General features: G+C 40.2%; 2 protein-coding genes across 2 annotated transcripts in view; one reads left to right on the plus strand and one right to left on the minus strand.

Annotated features, from left to right (window-relative positions):
• The first annotated feature begins 712 nt into the window (after positions 1 to 712).
• On the plus strand, positions 713 to 12126 carry rfc3 (replication factor C (activator 1) 3). Its single transcript, XM_057820709.1, has 9 exons — positions 713 to 984; positions 1645 to 1782; positions 1852 to 1919; positions 1995 to 2092; positions 2151 to 2332; positions 10297 to 10433; positions 10504 to 10602; positions 10698 to 10767; positions 10833 to 12126. Exons 1-9 carry the CDS (start codon positions 898 to 900, stop codon positions 11022 to 11024), a joined length of 1071 nt encoding a protein of 356 aa, XP_057676692.1. The 5' UTR covers positions 713 to 897; the 3' UTR covers positions 11025 to 12126.
• Positions 12127 to 17703: 5577 nt separating this feature from the next.
• The window catches only part of kl (klotho), a 36671-nt gene continuing 33958 nt past the window's right edge, over positions 17704 to 20416 (minus strand). The window contains exons 12-13 of the mRNA XM_057820708.1: positions 18402 to 18528; positions 17704 to 18266 (exon numbers count right to left, since the gene is read on the minus strand). Coding sequence (XP_057676691.1) covers positions 17932 to 18266; positions 18402 to 18528 — 462 coding nt within the window. The 3' untranslated portion in view covers positions 17704 to 17931. The remainder of the gene's footprint in view (positions 18267 to 18401; positions 18529 to 20416) is intronic.

Raw genomic sequence — 20416 nt, forward strand, 5'->3', positions numbered from 1 at the left:
TTGCAATCTATCTCCCACATGCAAAGGTGTAACTTGCAATTTTCATCAAAACTAACGTACACGATCTTCAGCATTAGAGCCTTCCACCAGAGAAACTGTTCAATTGAGAGCATGACTAAGCAATTTGACTGTATGTCTGTACACGATGAAACAAGGACTTATCATTCTGACAGCACTGACATGTTCAGTGACACAGAAATTTAATTTTGAGCTGGCTTTTTCAGGTAATCCATGTTGTTTTGCTACTTGTGCGACGTATTGTGAGGATTGAACAAGTAGTTTTGAGAATTTCAATTCTGATCAGACAAACATACCAAAGCAATTGAGAAAAACTGTCATTTATAATTTAATGTCATTTGAAATAGAAATAAATATAATAATATATATAATAGCATCTGACTGGCTGACTTTTTCATGAAGTAAATTAGTAAATAAATCCTTTACAATTCCATTGACCCCATTGATCTTTTTAAGAGTGTTTTAGTGGCCAAAATGACAAAATCACTCACCTTAAATGCGATGCAGATGAGACGATAAGAGTCTCTCTGACGCAAAATGGCCGCCAGTCACTTACGCCGCCACCTCTGGTATAAAAAAATTTACGGTAAGTGTCGATTGTGCACCACCGTATTCACGCCATTTTGATAATAAAGTATTAAAAATACTTTTAAAAACTAATTACTTTAACGTGGCACCACAACAAGTTAACAAATTAGTCTGTAATTTATAAGAAACGACAAATGGAATTTAGCTCTCCCGTCTTCTGTTAACAGGTTTGACCATTTCTACATTCCGTAGATACGGCGAAATGCTAGCTAAGAGGGAATAACAAACCATTCCGCGGGAAGATTTTTCAGCTCGCTGTCATAGAGGTGTAGTTGATAAAGTCATACGAATATGAGTCTTTGGGTGGACAAATACCGACCGACATCTCTCGGCAAACTCGACTACCACAAAGACCAAGCGTCACAACTGAAAAATCTGGTGAGAAAAAGTGGCAAAAGTCCGGCCTTAGCATAGCTTTTGTCAAGATAGCTTAGCTGCTAGTAAACGCTTTCTGTGTGTATGTTTTTTTTTTAATTAGTTTAAAAAAATCCAATAGCACATCTATTTTTTTTTTTAATTCTGACACGAACAATGCTCTCAAATTAGCGTTAATGGCACGATGTAGAATTTTTTTTTTTTTTTAAAGCTGATTTTTAGGGGTCCCTATTTTTTTAGTTTCGTGTGAAATTATTTTTTAGGTTCGTGTGATTTTTTTTTTTTTTTTTTTTGTGTGTGTCGTGTGAAAATGTATTTAATTTTGTATGGAAGTAGAAAGCATGACGACGGGTGGTGTTGTGTTTAGGGTTAGGTTAGGTCGACAGTTGGGGACTACTTAAAGTAAGCTTTACCCTGGCTGCGAATGCTTGTCTTTCAGTGCCATTGACGGCGCTAGATGTCCAATCCATTTTGACAGGGAGAGGCAAAATTACTTTTTTTTCTGTGCCACCACCAATCTAAACACAGCATTCTTGTGAAGGTTTTCTGTTGAATAATTCGTTCTGACCAAAGGAAATTTATCAGAAAAATGTGTTAATCTGAAAGCTAGTGATTTATTCCTGTTTTCGCCCAATCCAAACGAAGTGTGTGTTTGTTTTTGAGGTTCAATGTGGCGACTTCCCCCACTTGCTGGTGTACGGTCCTTCAGGCGCGGGCAAGAAGACTCGAATCATGTGTCTGCTGAGGGAGCTCTACGGCCCCGGCGTGGAAAAGCTTCGCATCGAGCACCAAACTATCGTGGTAAGAAAAGAGTTGCGCTCAGTTATTTGAAATCCATAATGGATTTATTGTCACTGTTCTTTTTTGAAGGCTCCCTCCAAGAAGAAGATTGAGATCAACACCATAGCCAGCAACTACCACCTGGAAGTCAACCCCAGGTAATCGAATTATTTCATGAGACTGGACAAGTAAATTCAGAGTATAGCCGGAATAACACACCGATTTGTCATCAGTGATGCAGGCAACCAAGACCGCGTGGTGATCCAGGAGTTGATCAAGACCATGGCTCAGTCGCAGCAGATCCAGTCTAGCACGCAGCGAGAGTTTAAAGGTGAGCTCGCGCATAGCACGACTCCACGGGTGCAATTGACGTAACCGTCCGCCGTTAGTGGTGCTGCTTACCGAAGTGGACCGGCTGACCAAGGACGCCCAGCATGCTTTGAGGCGCACCATGGAGAAGTACATGTCCACCTGCCGCCTGGTGCTCTGCTCCACTTCTACCTCTAAGGTCATCGGGCCAATACGCAGCCGTTGCCTTGCTGTCCGCGTTCCCCTGCCCAGTACAGAGGAGGTAAGTATTAGCACGCAGAGAGTAACTGAACTAGTGCTGCAATAGTTAATCGATTAACTCGAGTAATTATAAAAAAGCTTTGAATGAAATTTTGCTGCTTCGAGTATTCGATTAAGTAGAGTGGCGTTGTAACGTTTTTTTTTTTTTCTGAAAGTGTTTAGGCAAGGCAAGGCAAATTTATTTATATAGCACAATTCAACACAAGGCAATTCAAAGTGCTTTACATCACATTAAGACCATAAAAATCACATTTAAATCAACACAACATAAAAACCAAGACAAAAGATCGCATTTAATCACAGAATAAAAATAAATAACTAGAAATAAAACAAAAATAAAAATAAAGCAAAAACTACTACTACTAATAATCATTGAAATCAGCAATGGAGATAAGCACAAGAGGAATAGAAGGCAGGTAGATTGAAATATATAGACAGTTATGGATATGCAGTGCTAAACAAAAGCGTTTTTAGCCCTGATTTAAAGGAGCTAACAGTTTGAGCATACTTCAGACGTTCGGGTAACTTGTTCCAGAGGTGAGGAGCATAATAACTAGAGCTGGGAATCTTTGGGCACCTAACGATTCGATTACGATTACGATTCAGAGGCTCCGATTCGATTATAAAACGATTATTGATGCATCCCCCTCCTTTTTTTTTTTTTTTTTTTTTTTTTTTTTTTTTTTTTTTTTGGTAATTTATTTATTTATTTTATTATTTTTTTTTTTAATAAAGTTTTGTACATTAGTTCCAAAATTGTTCAAAAATACTCTCAGGCTAAACCAAACTACTATTTCAGTATCAAGTTAACATATAGCAGTAAACAAATATACAAAAATAACATTAAATAAAAAAAACTCCAGTCCCCATTCTGTATCAGCAGCTTTAAACTACATTCAATTAATTTAATGTTGTAAATCAACCGTTAAAGTTGTTAAAATTGCTCCCGTTATTCCATAATTTCCCTTTTGTCTACTTTTGACATGTGAAAGTTTTAAAACTATTTTAAAGATAGATTCAAGTCAATATTTTACCGATTTAGGAGTATTTTAGATAAAAAGTTAATTAGGTTTGCTTGGAAGGTTCGCTACAACAGCATTGCAGGGAAGTTTACTGCTTTAAGATGGCGGCCGTTTACTAACGCCCGCATCTAGCTTTTTGCAGATGTGCTGCTACCGCTACCGAGTCTACAATCCATCTAGTCCTATATAAATGATATCTACCGTAACATTATGTAGCTTAGCTGTACTTGTAGCAGCTTTTCGGCAGCAGGCAGGTATGTTGTTGTGTTTTTTTATCTCGTGGCATGAGTTGAGCTAGAGCCGTGAGTTGAGCGTTGGCATTACCCGAGGGGCCGGTTAATGAGAAGCATAATGTTTAGCTACTCCCGCTCCGTTCCGTCCCGAAGCCTGCGCGGCGCGCTGAGTGTGTTGTACTTGCACTTTACTTGGCATATTTCAATAATCGGAATTTGGATGTTTGTGAATCGTTCTCGAATCTTCCACGGCCGAATCGCGAATAATCTAAGAATCGGAAATTTTGCACACCTCTAATAATAACTAAATGCTGCCTCACCCTGCTTGGTTCTTGTTCTTGGAACATGCAGAAGACCCGTTCCAGACGACCTTAGGGGTCTAGATGTCTCATAGGAATCTAACAAGTCAAGCATGTATTTTGGTTCAAGGCCATTAAGTGTTTTGTAGACGAGCAGTAGTATTTTATAGTCTATCCTTTGACTCACTGGAAACCAGTGTAGCGATTTCAAAACCGGTGTAATGTGGTCCAGCTTCCTTGTATTTGTGAGGACTCTGGCTGCAGCATTCTGTACTAGCTGCAGCTTCCTGACTGATTTTTTATCAAGACCTGTAAATATACCGTTGCAGTAGTCCAATCTGCTGAAAATGAATGCATGCATAAGTTTTTCCATGTCTTGTTGAGTCAGAAGCCCCTTAATTCTGGTTATATTTTTTAGGTGGTAATAAGCGGATTTAGTGACGGACTTCAGATGGCTATCAAATTTTAGGTCTGAGTCAATAATTACGCCAAGGTTTCTGACTTGATTTGTAGCTGTAAGTGACATTGTGTTAAGTTGGCTGCTTATCTTTGACCTTTCCTTTTTTGGCCCAAAAATGATCACCTCTGTCTTCTCCACATTTAACTGGAGAAAATTCTGGCACATCCATTCAATGATTTGATGAATGCATTTACTCAGGGAGACTAAGGGACTATAATCATGTGGGGACACAGAAATGTACAGTTGTGTGTCATCTGCATAGGCGTGATAGGAGATGTCATACTGTTCCATTATCTGAGCTAACGGAAGCATATAGATGTTAAATAAGAGTGGTCCAAGAATTGACCCTTGAGGGAATCCACACGTGAATTTGGTTCGTTCTGACTGATAGTTTCCAATTGACACAAAGAAATCCCTATCATGTAAATAGGATGTGAACCACTGAAGAATAGTGTCAGTAAGCCCTACCCACTGTTCCAATCTGCCGAGTAGTATGTTGTGATCAACCGTGTCAAATGCGGCGCTGAGATCCAATAGTGGCAGAACAGATGATTTGCCTGCATCGGTATTCCGACGAATATCATTTAGGACTTTGATAAGCACGGTCTCGGTGCTGTGTTGTGGCCGAAATCCAGACTGAGATGAGTTAAAAAGATTGTTTTGCATCATAAAAGTCTGGATCTGTTCAAACACAACCCTTTCGATAATTTTCCCCAGGAATGTCAGATTTGATATTGGCTTGTAATTACTAATGGTTGAGGCATCCAGATTAGGTTTTTTTAGGAGGTTTTATTACTGCAGTTCTTAAAGTCTGAGGAAACTCTCCTGTTTGGAGGGAAGTATTTATAATCTGAAGTATGTCTGGGGCTATGCAATGAAAAACAGTTTTGAAAAAGTTTGAAGGAAGGATGTCAAGGCAGCATGTTGTGGGCTTTAATTTCGACACAATTTCTGTTAAGGTGGCATAGTCCAAGAGGCTAAACTGTCTAAGATTGACGTGGGGGACATTTTGGGAGGCGTTTAGTGTAACATTTGTTAATCCGGAGTTGCACACAGTCTGTCTAATCTTTAGTACTTTGTGTGTAAAGAATGCTGCGAAATTATTACAGGACACCTCAGATGCCAATTCCTGAGGTATTGATGCTTGTGGGTTTGTCAGTTTGTCAACAACAGAAAATAGTGTGCGAGTATTGTTGGTGTTTCTACTAATGATCTCTGAAAAATATGATTGTCTAGCATTTTTCAGTTCCTGGTTGTATTTGCGAAGACTCTTTGTAGATATCATAAAAAACTAGGAGTTTGTTTTTTCGCCATCTGCGTTCTGCTCGTCGACAAACTTACTTTTGTTTTATAGCTAGTATGGCATTTCTCCAGGGTGACCTCTTCTTTCTTGACAAAGTTTTTGTCTTAATCGGGGCAATAGTGTCCATTACAGTCATCACACTGGAACTGAAACTATTTACAAGTTCTTCCATTGGAGCTATTGTAGGGGTTAATGATGAGGCATAGGCCTGTGTGAATAACGCACATGTGTTATCACTTATGTAACGCTTCCTAATCACCTCTGTTTCCCTTTTCAGAGGATGGACAGGGGTGGTCATTTTAAACATAATGCAGTAGTGATCAGACAGAGCAACATCATTCACTGTGACCTCAGAGATGTTAAGACCTTTGGATATTATTAAGTCCAGTATGTGCCCTCTGTTATGTGTTGGAACTGTGACATGCTGAGATAAACCAAATGTATCCAAAATATTTAAAAGCTCTCTAGCACATCCTTCTTCAGGATTATCAACATAAATGTTAAAGTCACCCACTAAAACAACACAATCAAAGTCCATGCAGACGGAAGACAGTATTTTGGTGAGCTCATCAAAAAACATTGTGTTATACTTCGGTGCTCTGTAAATTGTTACCAAGGCAGCTCTGCAAGGGCTTTTTAGCTGAATGACAATATACTCAAAGGAATCAAACTGACCACATGAAATATTCGTGCACTGAAAACGGTCCCTGATCAGACTGGCAACCCCACCTCCTTTCTTATGGGTTCTTGGCGCACTGAAGAAATTGAAGTTTGTGGGGGTTGCCTCAATCAGAACTGTCGAACTCTTATCTTGATCTAACCAAGTTTCTGTTAGGAACAACATGTCAAGGTTATGTTTGCTGATAAAATCATTAATTAAGAAAGATTTGCCAGCTAAAGATCTAATATTTAGCAGAGCCAATTGGAGATGCCAGACTGGATTCACTGGTGAGTTTTGGGAATGACATACTATGCTTAACAGGTTGGCAGAGTTGATTGAACGTTTTTTATTTCTCACCAGTCTAGCCCTTTTTTTGTTGTTTATCACCACTGGGATTGTTGAGCATACATACTGTACTCCATAAGGCCCCGGCTTTTGCTGGGACAGAACAGTCTTTGTAATGTTGTCACAGCCTGGACCCGGTGCTGTTACATTTTACATTTAGTTTTATTGAATTGGGAGGATACACTGCCCTCAAGTGGCAACAGTGAATATGACATGACTCATTTAACTTTGCTGAATCCAGCTGCTCCCTGTTAAGACCAACATTAGGTAATTTTTTGTTTGCGCTATTAATAGGGCTGGGCGATATGGCCTAAAGTACGTATCACGGTAAATTGAGCAGATTTACCTCGTTAACGATAAATGACGATAAATTCGTCCAAGCTGACTGTTATATACTAGTAATTTGAAAATCTGAATCAATGTGTGAAATACAAATTAACTGTTTCTCGTTTATTTATTTACCAGATTTGAATTTAGCATATTTAAGCAATTGTACATGCAGTCTAAATATTAAGTATAAAAATTTCTTGTAAAACATAAGAATTCAAGTATGAACATTTATAACAGTTTGTATGAGTTGAATAATGTACAACATTATAAAAATCAATACGACGACTGTGCAAACATGTCATTGTAACATAAATGACTTAGGGCCCAAATACACTGGGCGCATCATCGTTATGGGTCCGGCACGACTCTTACATCAAAAATAGGCAAAACATACAGGCTGCACACGGCTGTGGTGCGCCAACTCCGTCCTGTCGTTAGCTCTCGCGTGATCGCACGCGATGATGCGGCATTTAAAACAACGACAAACACGCAGAGTCTGTATTCATCAGAGAAGCCGAGAGAGAGCAGATTTTTCCTTGCATATTGGTATTTTAGTTGGGTCTGCCTCTTAATTTCAAATTGACTGAATCATGTTGAGATCAGGGCTCCTAGGGTGAAGGGGGGGTGGGGGCCTATTATGCCCTTGGTTGTGTTGGTGGGCTTATATCTTTGTGCACATATAAAATTTATGGCACATAACATCTCATAGAGCTATTATAAACAACTGTAAAATAATCTGTAATATTTATAAAATGGATAGCGAATTATTTGCTACACAAACTAAAAAAACGGAGTACCTGGAATTGGTGTCTTATCACTGCAGATTCCCGTGCCCAGCACAAATTGTTGGTTTTTCTATGAAAAGTCGGGTAAAATGTAGGAAAGAGAAAAGACAGACGTCTTGAATAGACCACCAGGTCGAAACTTCTGGGCGTCTCTCTATTCTCTTTTATACTTTCCCCCTCAACTCTCTGTACTGTATATAACCCAACATTGTGTGTGCGCCGTGCACGACAATTTCTGCAGCGGAACCACTTCTAGATCCGCTGGATTTTTCGCTCTTTTTGTCCATCTATTCTGTAGCCTACCCTATCAGCTGCTGACATTTTGTTGTTTTGTTTGTCACACCAGACCATTCTCTAAAATTTAATTACTCTTTTAACATTACATAGCTTGCATAAAAACTCACTGTCCATCCTCATAGCTTCTGCTATGGTGTTCCATGTGGAATATTCTGATTGGGAGTTTTCCGAGGAACCCTGAAGCGCACGCAACGGTGATGTTGTTTCGTTCATGTGACGCGGCAGTGAGAGAAACAGACACAGCCTGCCGAGATCCACTGGTTGAGGAAGTGTTGTTAGCGCCGTGTGTTAATAAAAAACTAAGTTGTCAGCACGTCATGTGTTTGATATCATTGCCAGAAAAACACATAATAGCACACCATACAGCTTGCTTTTTCATTTTGTCCATTTAATGATGATCTGCTGCATCATAAATCAGTTTGTGACTTTCCACCTCCATGATGGAGTGTTCTTCGTCCATGTTCGCTGGTGTTTAACCGTGAATAAGCAACTGGGCTGTTGACTCCAAGCCCGGCTCCGCCCATTTCATCGAATAAGTCTCCGGCAAAAATAGAAAATAACCTAAACCATCCGGCGGGCTGCGGTACACCGGAGATGGTCCGCAGTCAATCCGGAGCACTGATGTGGCTGGTATACGTTGAAAAATAGGATAAAATGGGAATGGATTGGCTCCGGCGCTATTTTTTGGTGGAGCCGGACTGAACCCGGACCGATGATGCACCTGGTTTATTTGGACCCTTACAGTTTGCACAAAACACTTCAGACAGACAACTTCTTGTTAAAGGCTGCTGTGACATAATTACTCAACACAAGTGTTTATTTCAAGGTTTCAGATTTTTTTTCCCCTGAGCATTTTTTTTGATACATGCACGGCACGCACACATGCAACCCCTACACAGACACACATCAAAGCTATATTGGTCTTTTGCCAATGAGAAATTTAAGATTTTATCATGGCAGTAATGACACAGAACGAAGCAAGCACATCCAAAAAATTGCTGTGGCCATTCAACGGTCATATTATAGGCTTCACTGTTACATAATAATTTATGCTGAATGCTTTACCCTCATTAAAGATATCAACGAAATTACACACACAGAGATACAAAATAACGCGACATACTAATTTCTAGATGGAGTCTGCCCAATCCACTCTTTAAGTTCAGCCGTTTTGACAAGGTAAGAGCCGCTATCTGTCTCCATCACGTTCATTTTATAGCGTTAGCTGCTAGCGTTAGCCTGTGGCCTGACTACCAGTAGAAAGCACACTCTCCTGAAATCGTGAGAACCAGGGAGGAAAGCAGGTGAAAGCCCGTTTGGAAGCCGCCAAGACCCAACTTAAAGTTGGGTGAAAGTTGGGCGAAGCTCCCTTAAGCCAGACTCCATCACGTTTGCTTGTAGCAATAGCCGCTAGCGTTAGCCGCATCGAACAACACAATGTCAAAGCGGGATGAAAAGACTATATTTTCTTGTTTTATTAAATTACCGAATTTACCGACATGAAGAATTTTGCTAACAGTAAATTTTTGGTATAGTGCCCGGCTCTATTGGAGCTAATATGTTTTTTAATGCATTTGTAATTTTGTATATAGGTATATTTAGCCACTTTTGTGGGAATATGTGTTTGAACCATTTGTTAAGAGCATTGTTTAAAAAAAAAAAGAGCATTATATAGCATTTAAGCTAGCGGACATTTGCTATGTAAGTTAGCCAATTATTCTTTTGTTGTACTTCGATCCTCATTTATTTTTTTACTGTTTGAGGCCCAGCTCAGGTATTTTGATATTTTATTGATATTTTATGTTCCTTATCCTTATCCTCATTTTTTTTAAAATACCGTTTGAGGCTAAACTCAGGTATTTTGATTTATTTTTAAATGAAATTGCTATTCTTTATAACTTGAAGAAACACTCAGGATTAGCACCCCGATCGATCGGGTCCGATCACAACATTTTCAAAGTATCGGAATCGGTAAAAAAAATATCGGCCATGCCTTTTTAAATTTTTTTTAAAAAAATTGTATTTTTTATTTTTTTTATTAAATCGTTGTCTAATTGTATTTAACGTTACAAACATAATATGTTACATTCATCCAACCAACTAGTGATGGATTAAACAACGACTAAAATAATCGATAGCTGCAGCCCTAAACTGAACCTTAAATACATTATATCTCTTTTAAGTCATTGGCTTCCATTTATGGCAAATCCATTTTCACCTTGTACTTCAGGTGTGTCACGTCCTTACGTCAGTGTGCAAAAAAGAGGGACTTATTCTTCCGACCGAGCTGGCCAAACGGATCAGTGACAAGTCGGGGCGCAACCTTCGCAAAGCTCTGCTGATGTGCGAGGCCTGCAGGGTGCAGCAGTGAGTCACACAAAATATCACCTGTTATTTTTCCCTTTTGTTTTTTTTGGTCTTACGGGTTGCGTTTCAGGTACCCGTTCTCGCCGGACCAGGACGTCACAGAAACTGACTGGGAGCTGTTTCTCCGCGAAACTGCCAACGCCATCGTCAGCCAGCAGACCCCGCAGAGGTAGGAAACGTACTGCAGGTGGCAGCAGATACAATTGACTTGTCGCTCCAATGAACAACAATTCAAAGTTCAACACCTTATCTTGTTTGGGCCAGACTGTTTGAGGTGAGAGGTCGTCTGTACGAGCTGCTGACTCACTGCATCCCTGCTGACATTATCATGAAGGTAGCTAACACACCGGATGCTGTAGAGATTTCAAACTGGAACTATACTAAAACTGTCCTGCTCAGGGTTTGGTGAGGGAGCTTCTGAACAACTGTGACGGGCACCTGAAGCCAGAGGTGGCGCAGATGGCGGCGTACTACGAGCATCGACTGCAGCTGGGCAATAAAGCCATCTACCACCTGGAGGCCTTCACCGCCAAGTTCATGGCAATCTACAAGAAGTTCATGGAAGACGGCATGGACGCCATGATGTTCTGAGGGTGGACTCGCGCACATGTTCATATTAAAAGTACTTGTTGATATTGACGTTTTTTGGATATGTATTTAATACACAACAATCACAATGCTTAAATTGAAGTTAAAACCATAGCTAACAATTTGAAAATCCTGAAATAAAAACATGAAAAATAAGAATATAAAGGAGTTTATCATGAGTAGATGCAGGGCTGTCAACAGAGTTGCAGGGGCCCGTGGACAAGAGACCATTATAGGGCCCCCATGCCCCTGCCACCGGCTTGTCACGACAACATACGCAGTACTTTTAATGCTTTGCAAGCAATGACAGTGTAAAATGTCAAATTATCTAATGTGAGATGGATAGTTAAGGTCGAGTTATGCTTCCGCGTCTGACCTGCACCGTCAAGGAAGACCCGATTTACGACCCTGCGCCATAACCTGACGTGTTCCTATTGAATTTTCAAACCCTAGCGTCACGTCGACGCATATGACGTGGCGGAAATGTACCGAGATTGGTCGGCTCAGGCTGTTGTTTCCGGTTCAGCGCGAAATCACCGCCATTGTAGAATAGAATCAAACATTATTTTTCTACTTGCAAAAATGGACCAAGCCGACGGGAGTATCATCGAAGAGCAAGTCTCATCAAGACATAAAGATTGCCAAATGGCAAGGTCAGCAATTGAATAAAAAAAAAAAAAATGGAAGAACCACGGAGAAGTGTGTGTTCGGAATCGAGTACACCACACGAAGCGGTGACCCAGTCGGCCAACAACTGCCAGCTTTTTATCACTTTATGTCGTATTTTGGGTTGGTGCACTTCCTCATTTAATGTGTACATATGTTTGCTGTGAGTCTGTGACATATTTTCGTGTCACACTTCAAGTATCTGAAGAATAAAGCACAGGTTTGGTGCCAAAAGAGTTGTTTTGATGTGTAATTTTTAACAAAAGACAGTTCACACACGATACATCATCACTGATTGAGAGTGCCTTGGTGCTTTTATGATAACGTTAACATTAAGGCTTCCAACGCAGTTTGGAAAGTTCAATAGACGCCAGAAATCTGCTATGGCCTCCCACTGGCTGGTTGTAAAACACGGCAAACAAATCGGGCTAGAGGCCTTTGCAGACCTCAGACAAAACGCTGGACGCAGTGCTCGATGCCAGTTTGAAGCTAGCAGCCATAGCTAGCTGGTTTCCACCCGAGGCTAGAACTCTATGCGGCAACAAAAGTTGGACAGACCGCCTCGAAAACGTCTTCTGCGTCGCCTGCGCCTCAACATTTCTAGGATCAACATTTAATCAATGTTGATAAGCAGACGATCCACATTCAAGCGTTCCATCTTGCATTATTTATTTTTTTTCTCCATTAAACTAGACAAGAGGAAGTCAACAAGCATGCTCCAAAACCGTACAAACATAACGCCACACCCCTCTTGTGGCTTGGCGGTGAATTACAGAGCAACGCATCACCTGGCCGGAGAACCGTCGAATGACGCCATAGTCGCTGTGCCGTCACCGGAACGCGGGAGCATAACTCGGGCTTTAAATTTAACAGACCGTAATGTGATGTGACACAATATAAACAATTTCCAGCTATTGTCCCATGTAAGCTACAATACAATACAACTGAGAGTGCTATGTATTCCTGCTAAGCAACAAAACAGTATAACTAAACATCCTGTGCCTGCCCCCTCCACATCCCTGGGGTTAGGGTTTTCTCGTTCACCTCTATGATCTTCATCTTTTTCTTTTCTGCGCACCAGATTTATGACGACTCGCCATGTTTAGAGTTTATAACAATGACAGATTTTAATTGCCCGCTTCAGGGCACGTATGTAGTGTAGCCTTGAGTGCGCCAGAGCAGGGTCAAACCATTCTCTGCTAAGACTAGGGGGGTGTTGTGCAAAAAAGGGAAAAAATATATATTTGAAATATTTCATATGTTAAAGTTTTTAAGTATATATCGAGTAGAACATAAGATTTATTCAGACAATGATTTAAATAAAAAAGAAATGTAAAGCAAAATAAATTAAGGGTCATTCAGGGGCCTCTTTGGTCCTGAGGCCCGGGACAACATACCCGGTTGCCCCCACCCTGTCGACGGGCTTGAGTAGACGTCTGATACATTTGAACTGTGAGGGTCTAGCGCTGTCATGAGTGGCCAATGAATTAAGAATTACAAATTTGTCACTATACTATCACAATTTTTTATCAGCAAATAAAAAATGACTACGTATTTACGTGATCATTATTTTTGCCTGACAAATGTATTTTAAATTACAAAAAAATGATATTCCTATAAAAAGAAATCAGCTACTTTTTGGGTAACTGTGAAAGTGGTACAAATCTGTTATTAGACACTTAAGTACCATGTATTTTTCTAGGCACAAGTGACAACTTTAGCATACAGATGAACTACTTTTGGACTTAAGATAAATTTTGAAACACTGATGAAAAGCTCTTGAGGAGCAGTACAACTAAGGAAAGTGCATAAAATTTGTGTTGCACCGATGCCATTTTTTGGGGGGGCTCCCGATACTGATTCCATTAGTGAATAATATTAGCCGATGCCGAAACTATCCAATACCGTGTTTTTGGGAATTTTTTTTTACCCCTTTTAGGAGCAAATTACTGCATACTCACACCCAATTTTTTCCTCCTCCTAACAAAGCTAAAATCTTTATAAATGCTCATATCAATGTTGATGTCAGAAAAAAAAAACTTTAGGCTCAAAAACCACATTTTTCCTCTTCTGCTACTTCGCCGGCAGCGTTTGCCATCTTGGAAAGGTGGACCAAAATGAAACTAAAGGCATATCAACACCTGCCTTGTTTGTACCTGACTAGGGGTGTGACAAAATATCGAAATGGTGATACAGTGGGGCATATAAGTATTTAGTCAACCAATAATTGTGAAAGTTCTCCCACTTGAAAATATTAGAGAGGCCTGTAATTGTCCACATGGGTAAACCTCAACCATAAGAGACAGAATGTGGAAAAAAAACAAAATCACATTGTTTGATTTTTAAAGAATTTATTTGCAAATCATGGTGGAAAATAAGTATTTGGTCTATACCAAACGTTCATCTCAATACTTTGTTATGTACCCTTTGTTGGCAATAACGGAGGCCAAACTCTCTCTTCACAAGCTTTTCACACACTCTTGCTGGTATTTTGGCCCATTCCTCCATGCAGATCTCCTCTAGAGCAGTGACGTTTTGAGGCTGTCGTTGGGCAACACGGACTTTCAACTCCCTACTCACCCCATGGCGTCAAAATGATAACAAGAACAGGGAGCAAAAATCCCAGAACCACACAGGGGGACCTGGTGAATGACCTACAGAGAGCTGGGACCACAGTACCAAAGGCTACTATCAGTAACACAATGCGCCGCCAGACTCAAATCCTGCACTGCCAGACGTGTCCCCCTGCTGAATAAAGTACACGTCCAGGCCCGTCAGCGGTTCACTAGAGAGCATTTGGATGATCCAGAAGAGGACTGGGAGAATGTGTTATGGTCAGATGAAACCAAAATAGAACTTTTTGGTAGAAACACAGGTTCTCTTGTTTGGAGGAAAAAGAATACTGAATTGCACCATACGCACTGTGAAGCATGGGGGTGGAAATATGATGCTTTGGGGCTGTTTTTCTGCAAAGGGACCAGGACGACTGATCTGTGTAAAGGAAAAAATGAATGGGGCCATGTATCGAGAGATTTTGAGTGAAAATCTCCTTTCATCATAAAGGGCATTGAAGATGAGACGTGCGTGGCTGGGTCTTTCAGCATGACAACGATCCCAAACACACAGCCAGGGCAACAAAAGAGTGGCTTCGTAAGAAGCATTTCAAGGTCCTGGAGTGGCCTAGCCAGTCTCCAGGTCTCAACCCGATAGAAAATCTGCAGAGGGAGTTGAAAGTCTGTGTTGCCCAACGACAGCCCCAAAACATCACTGCTCTAGAGGAGATCTGCATGGAGGAATGGGTCAAAATACCAGCAACAGTGTGTGAAAAGCTTGTGAAGAGTTACAGAAAACATTTGGCCTCCATTATTGGCAACAAAGGGTACATAACAAAGTATTGAGATGAACTTTTGGTATTGACCAAATATTTATTTTCCACCATGATTTGCAAATAAATTCTTAAAAAATCAAACAATGTGATTTTCTGGGGGGGGGTTCACATTCTGTCTGTCATGGTTGCGGTTTACCCATGTTGACAATTACAGGCCTCGCTAATATTTTCAAGTGGGAGAACTTGCACAATTAGTGGTTGACTAAATACTTATTTACCCCACTGTATATCAAAGGTTATCGATACGCTCATGCAAAGAATCGATTTATCGTTTTAAAAAAGTGTCAATGTTAAAATAAATAAATAACAAGTTGCTACCAAAGTCTACCACCATAATATTGTCTCAGTTAAGTCTATGGCAGGCATTGACGGCGCTACACTCAATCCATTAAGACTGGGAAGGGTGAATGAACCTTCATTCATTTGAAACCAGAGCATTCACAGTCACTCCGTTTTTGGGTCATTTACAAGTCACTTTTTGTTCATATTAGGGCATTTAGAGGTTCCTTCCTGTTGAGTTTGAGTCACTGCCTAATCATATCCAGGTCAATTCCTGTTCTCTAACCCAAAAATAACAAGAAGTGACCCATAAAATACACCAAAATCAACGGGAAGTGATGTTGAAATGCCCCAAAATCAACAGGAAGTGACTGAAAATCAACGGGTAATGACCTGGTATGCCCCAATATGACCTCGTTGTCTGGCATTGTCTGCCACTGACGGCCATTGAAGTGGAAGGGGCCTATTTGAAGAGGAAGGGGTTCATTCGCTGCCACACTCCCAGTTAAAATGAATTGAATGTACAGTATACTAGTGATGAACTGTCAGCAAAAGGATGAAGCTTGTTTTTCTGTTTATTAGTTTTGTAGAATATCCTAGAAGGATTTCCTGACCAAAGTATCAATAATCATTGTAACGCCGTATTGTGAGATCGTTATCATGAGATTTGCATAGCAAATCGTATCGTGTCGTGAGGTACCAAGAGGTTCCCACCCCTAACCCAGACCGAACCAAAAAAAATTTGGTGCGCACCTTTTGGGCTTGTGTGAATGCAAACCAGCGAACTCTGGTGCGGACCAAACAGCTGGTACAAGATCTCGCCAGAGAGGTGGTCTTGGTTCGCTTCCAAGTGGACCATGGTGTGGTTCGCTATCGGTGTGAAAGCGAACGCACCATAGTACATACGGACTATACAGCTTTTCGCACATAACAGGCTTCCGTAGCCAGGAAAAGTTGTTTAGCATCACAGTCTATGATCAGTAGTACATCGGGTAACATGAATTTAACCTGGTGCGGAACGTCTACTGTTCTTGTAAAATGAAGGTGGCATCAAATTTCCCACAAACGCTTGTACTTGGATGAAACAAATCATTAAAAGCACGTTTGCAGTTCTCGGGAGCTCTGCAATTGTTTACTGCCTTATTTTAGCATGTTACCCAAAGATTGGACGATTTCTGTACAGGCGTATGGCGGAAAACACTCAGGTGACTTGAAGTTCCGCTCTGAGACCCCCAATTTGGCCAGATTTCAAAATTGTCCAATATACATGTGTGATATATCATTGGAAAGCCTACAATCTCCATTTTCTGGGGGAAGAAAAATTTTAAACAGGAGCGCATTTTTTTAAAAAAAGATTTTTTTTTTTTTAAACAGCAAACCCTATCTAGGCGAGAGCAGAATTACAGACGCCATGACTTTAATGAGATATTGTCGCGTACTTACCTTGTTTCGATCAAAAAACTCAATGTAGCAAGTATCACTGGGGTCAAGACACAGTTGTGAATGCCCACAGCTGGATTTTTTGGGGATTTTATGGGTGAAACATGGCAATATAACAAGTGTCGCGATGCAGAAATCGCAGACGTCAAGGAGTGGTCGAGATTTTCTTTTTCATATATTTACCCCTTTAAATGTTTTTTTTTCCAAATTTTCTTTGTTTGGGTTGATTATTTATCATCAAAAATACTGTGGAAAATGCGACATTAACGGAAAAAATTAATTCAATTAAGCGATAGTTATGAGGTAGATATCCATGATTTTTCTACAGACGCCATTTTTTTCATTGTGATGTCATTTGTTTAAAAGTTTAAAATGTGCGAGTGAATAATTTTTTTCAAGTTTTTTTTTTTTTTTTTCGAAATATCAGACATCAATTATTGATTGTAAGATAAAAATGACAGACATTTTGAATAATAAATATAATTACTTACCGTCATTTTACAGCTGGGTTAAAAAAAAAAAAGCATTTGCGCGACGTCTGTAAACGGGGGTTTTCAGGGTAAAACGTACAAATTAAAAATAGTTTGGGGGCTTAATGCGCCATGAATCTGCTATGGCAGCATACAGACATATTGTTCAATCCAACACAACAGTTGTTTCGGCTTAAAATACAGCAGTTTCTTTTAAAGAGGAGTGCAAGAGCAGAAACTGCTTTTTCAGTCTTGTCTGTGTTTTCCGCCGTACATTTTGTCAAATCCTGGGCCGCTTGCTCAAATTGCAATATGAAACGGAATGGCATTAAAAAAGTCCGGAATAAATGTGTTTTGGTGTGGACCAAAGAAAGCGAATTATGGACTTTCCTGGTGTGAAAACGCACTAAATATCAATGAGAACATATTGCGTAGCAGCGGCACTTTATTTCATAGTACTAGCCGATACCAATGCCTACATTTTAATGCAGTATCGGGGCCCTTTCCGATACTAGTATTGCGATTGCTGCTACACTAATAAAAACACAAACCAAGATTACTATAAAATGATTTGATTACAATAAGTTACAAAGACGCATTCAGCAATTCTTAACACCGGTAAAAGTAAATGCAATTATATTAGATTAATATCAACAGCCTTCAATCATTAGTAAGCGTATTTGCGCCTCCTGGTGGCGTAGTAGACAATGAGGCCAGTTGCAATTAGCGTGGCTGAGCCCACCAGTGTCAGGAAGCCCACTACGGGCCGCTTGGCCAGCGCCTGACAGCCGGGGCAGAGCGGAGCTGCACGGGGGCAGCGCTGGGCAGGCGCCCCCTGCGCGGGGAAGCCATTATGGCGGATGATGTTGCGGTAGTTGGCCAACGACGCCTTCACCACCGCCTCGTCATGCACGTGGCCGTACAAGCCAAATCCTGGGTCGCGCTGGTCATTCAGGGCGTACGCGAAGTAACCTTTCAGATTAACGCCGTCCAGGGTGAACGCTGCCGGAAGAATCATTTCACATCAGTGAGCAAATATTCCTGACAGAGCTAGACGCCCAATCCATTTTGACTGGACGGACTTGCTGTGAGTGCCCTGTGTTAAAAATGCCAATTTTAAGTGGCTGCTGCTGTCACCTTTGAGCGCCTCGTTGATGTAATTGTAAAGGTAGAAGACCCTCAGGCTGTCCTTGAAGCGGGCCTGGTCTTCCTGCACGCCGTTAGCCATCACGTAAATGGGGACGTGCGGGTAGTGCTCATCTACCTGCAATTCAGAGGGGGCAAGGCACTCCAATTGTAAAATTTAGCATGCAAACATGATTCCAAGTGGAAATTTCAAGTTAGCTAAATATAAAACATAAACAACATATTTGAATTAGTGTCGCACTGATATTGATACTATGACGGCACTAAAATGACATCATTGGTATCAGAGAGTACTAAGAAACAACTTGATGCAATACAGTGATCCCTCGCTACTTCGCACTTCAAACATGGCACCCTTAGTCCATCGCAGATTTTTTTTTTTTTTCAATTAAAAAATACAGATGAGCCTTCCCGAGCCGATCACGTAGTCTCACGCTCCATCCTGCTGCTCTTTATTGGTCGCACTGGAGTTGCTTATTAAAGTTAACGATGATTGAAAGACGTTAAGGTTTGATGTTGCCACAGATGCTAGGAAGCTTAAACGTGCCGCATGTGTCAAGCATCGTTTAACTTGTTAAACAGTTGCTGTGGCAACTCATTGTGTATAAGTGAGCAGTTTGAGCGGATTTGAGTGGACTCACTCAATGAAGCATTTAATAAAGACAAGCATTTTTCTACTTTATTCTTATTTAAAAATAATTCGGTGGGACAGTAACATGTTCAAAAAATATTACATTTGAAGTGCTTGAAAACCATTTATTAAAATATATGGCGGAAAACACAGACCAGACTGAAAAAACAGTTTCTGCTCTTGCACTCCTCTTTAAAAGAAACTGCTGTATTTTAAGCCAAAACAACTGCTGTGTTTGATAAAACAATATGTCTATATGATGCCATAGCAGATTCATGTCGCATTAAGTCCCCGAACTATTTTCAATTTGTCCGTTTAAACCTGGAAACCCCCGTTTACAGACGTCGCACAACCGCTTTTGTTTCAACCCAGCCATAAAACGAAGGTTATTAATTATTATTAGGGTTGTTCCGATCATGTTTTTTTGCTCCCGATCCAGTCCCGATCGTTTTAGTTTGAGTATCTGCCGATCCCGATATTTCTCGATCCGATTGCTTTTTTTGCTCCCGATTCAATTCCAATCATTCCCGATAATTTTTCCCGATCATATACAATTTGGCAATGCATTAAGAAAAAAATGAATAAAACTCGGACGAATATATACATTCAACATACAGTACATAAGTACTGTATTTGATTATTATGACAATAAATCCTCAAGATGGCATTTACATTATTAACATTCTTTCTGTGAGTGGGATCCACGGATAGAAAGACTTGTGACTTTATATATTGTGACTAAATATTGCCATCTAGTGTATTTGTTGAGCTTTCAGTAAATGATACTGTAGCCATGCCCAAATGCATGATGGGGAGTGGAACCATGACTGTGCATAGTGCTACCAATTGATATATCTTCTATGCGTTGGGAAATAACATAAGGTGTTAAGAAAAAGATTAATTGCTACCTTGCTTCCCCACATTGCTTCCCATGATATTTCTAATCATAGGGAGAGGGATTGTGAGGCTTTAGCCAATTAAAAAAAGGCTCCAAAGGCTGCCAAAATTCACTCTATTCATTTTACGCTGCCTTTTATCGCTCTATATAGGTAAAGTGGTGTCATTACAGATTGAGCACGACAATGCGTGAGTGGGTCATGCAGCGCATGCATTAAATGCGTTAAATATATAAATGTGATACATTTTTTAAAAAATTAATTACCGCCGTTATCGGGATAAATTTGATAACCCTACCTTAAGCCTAAAGACTCTGAATGAGTTTAACATATTATGTTAATAATGTTAAATACAATTAGAAAATGATTTAATAAAAAAAATATATATATATATATATATATATTAAAAAAAGGCATGGCCGATATTTTTTTGCCGATTCCGATACTTTGAAAATGACGTCTCTAATTATTATCATTAT

This window comes from Corythoichthys intestinalis, chromosome 18 (assembly GCF_030265065.1).
Source record: "Corythoichthys intestinalis isolate RoL2023-P3 chromosome 18, ASM3026506v1, whole genome shotgun sequence".
Taxonomy (NCBI): domain Eukaryota; kingdom Metazoa; phylum Chordata; class Actinopteri; order Syngnathiformes; family Syngnathidae; genus Corythoichthys; species Corythoichthys intestinalis.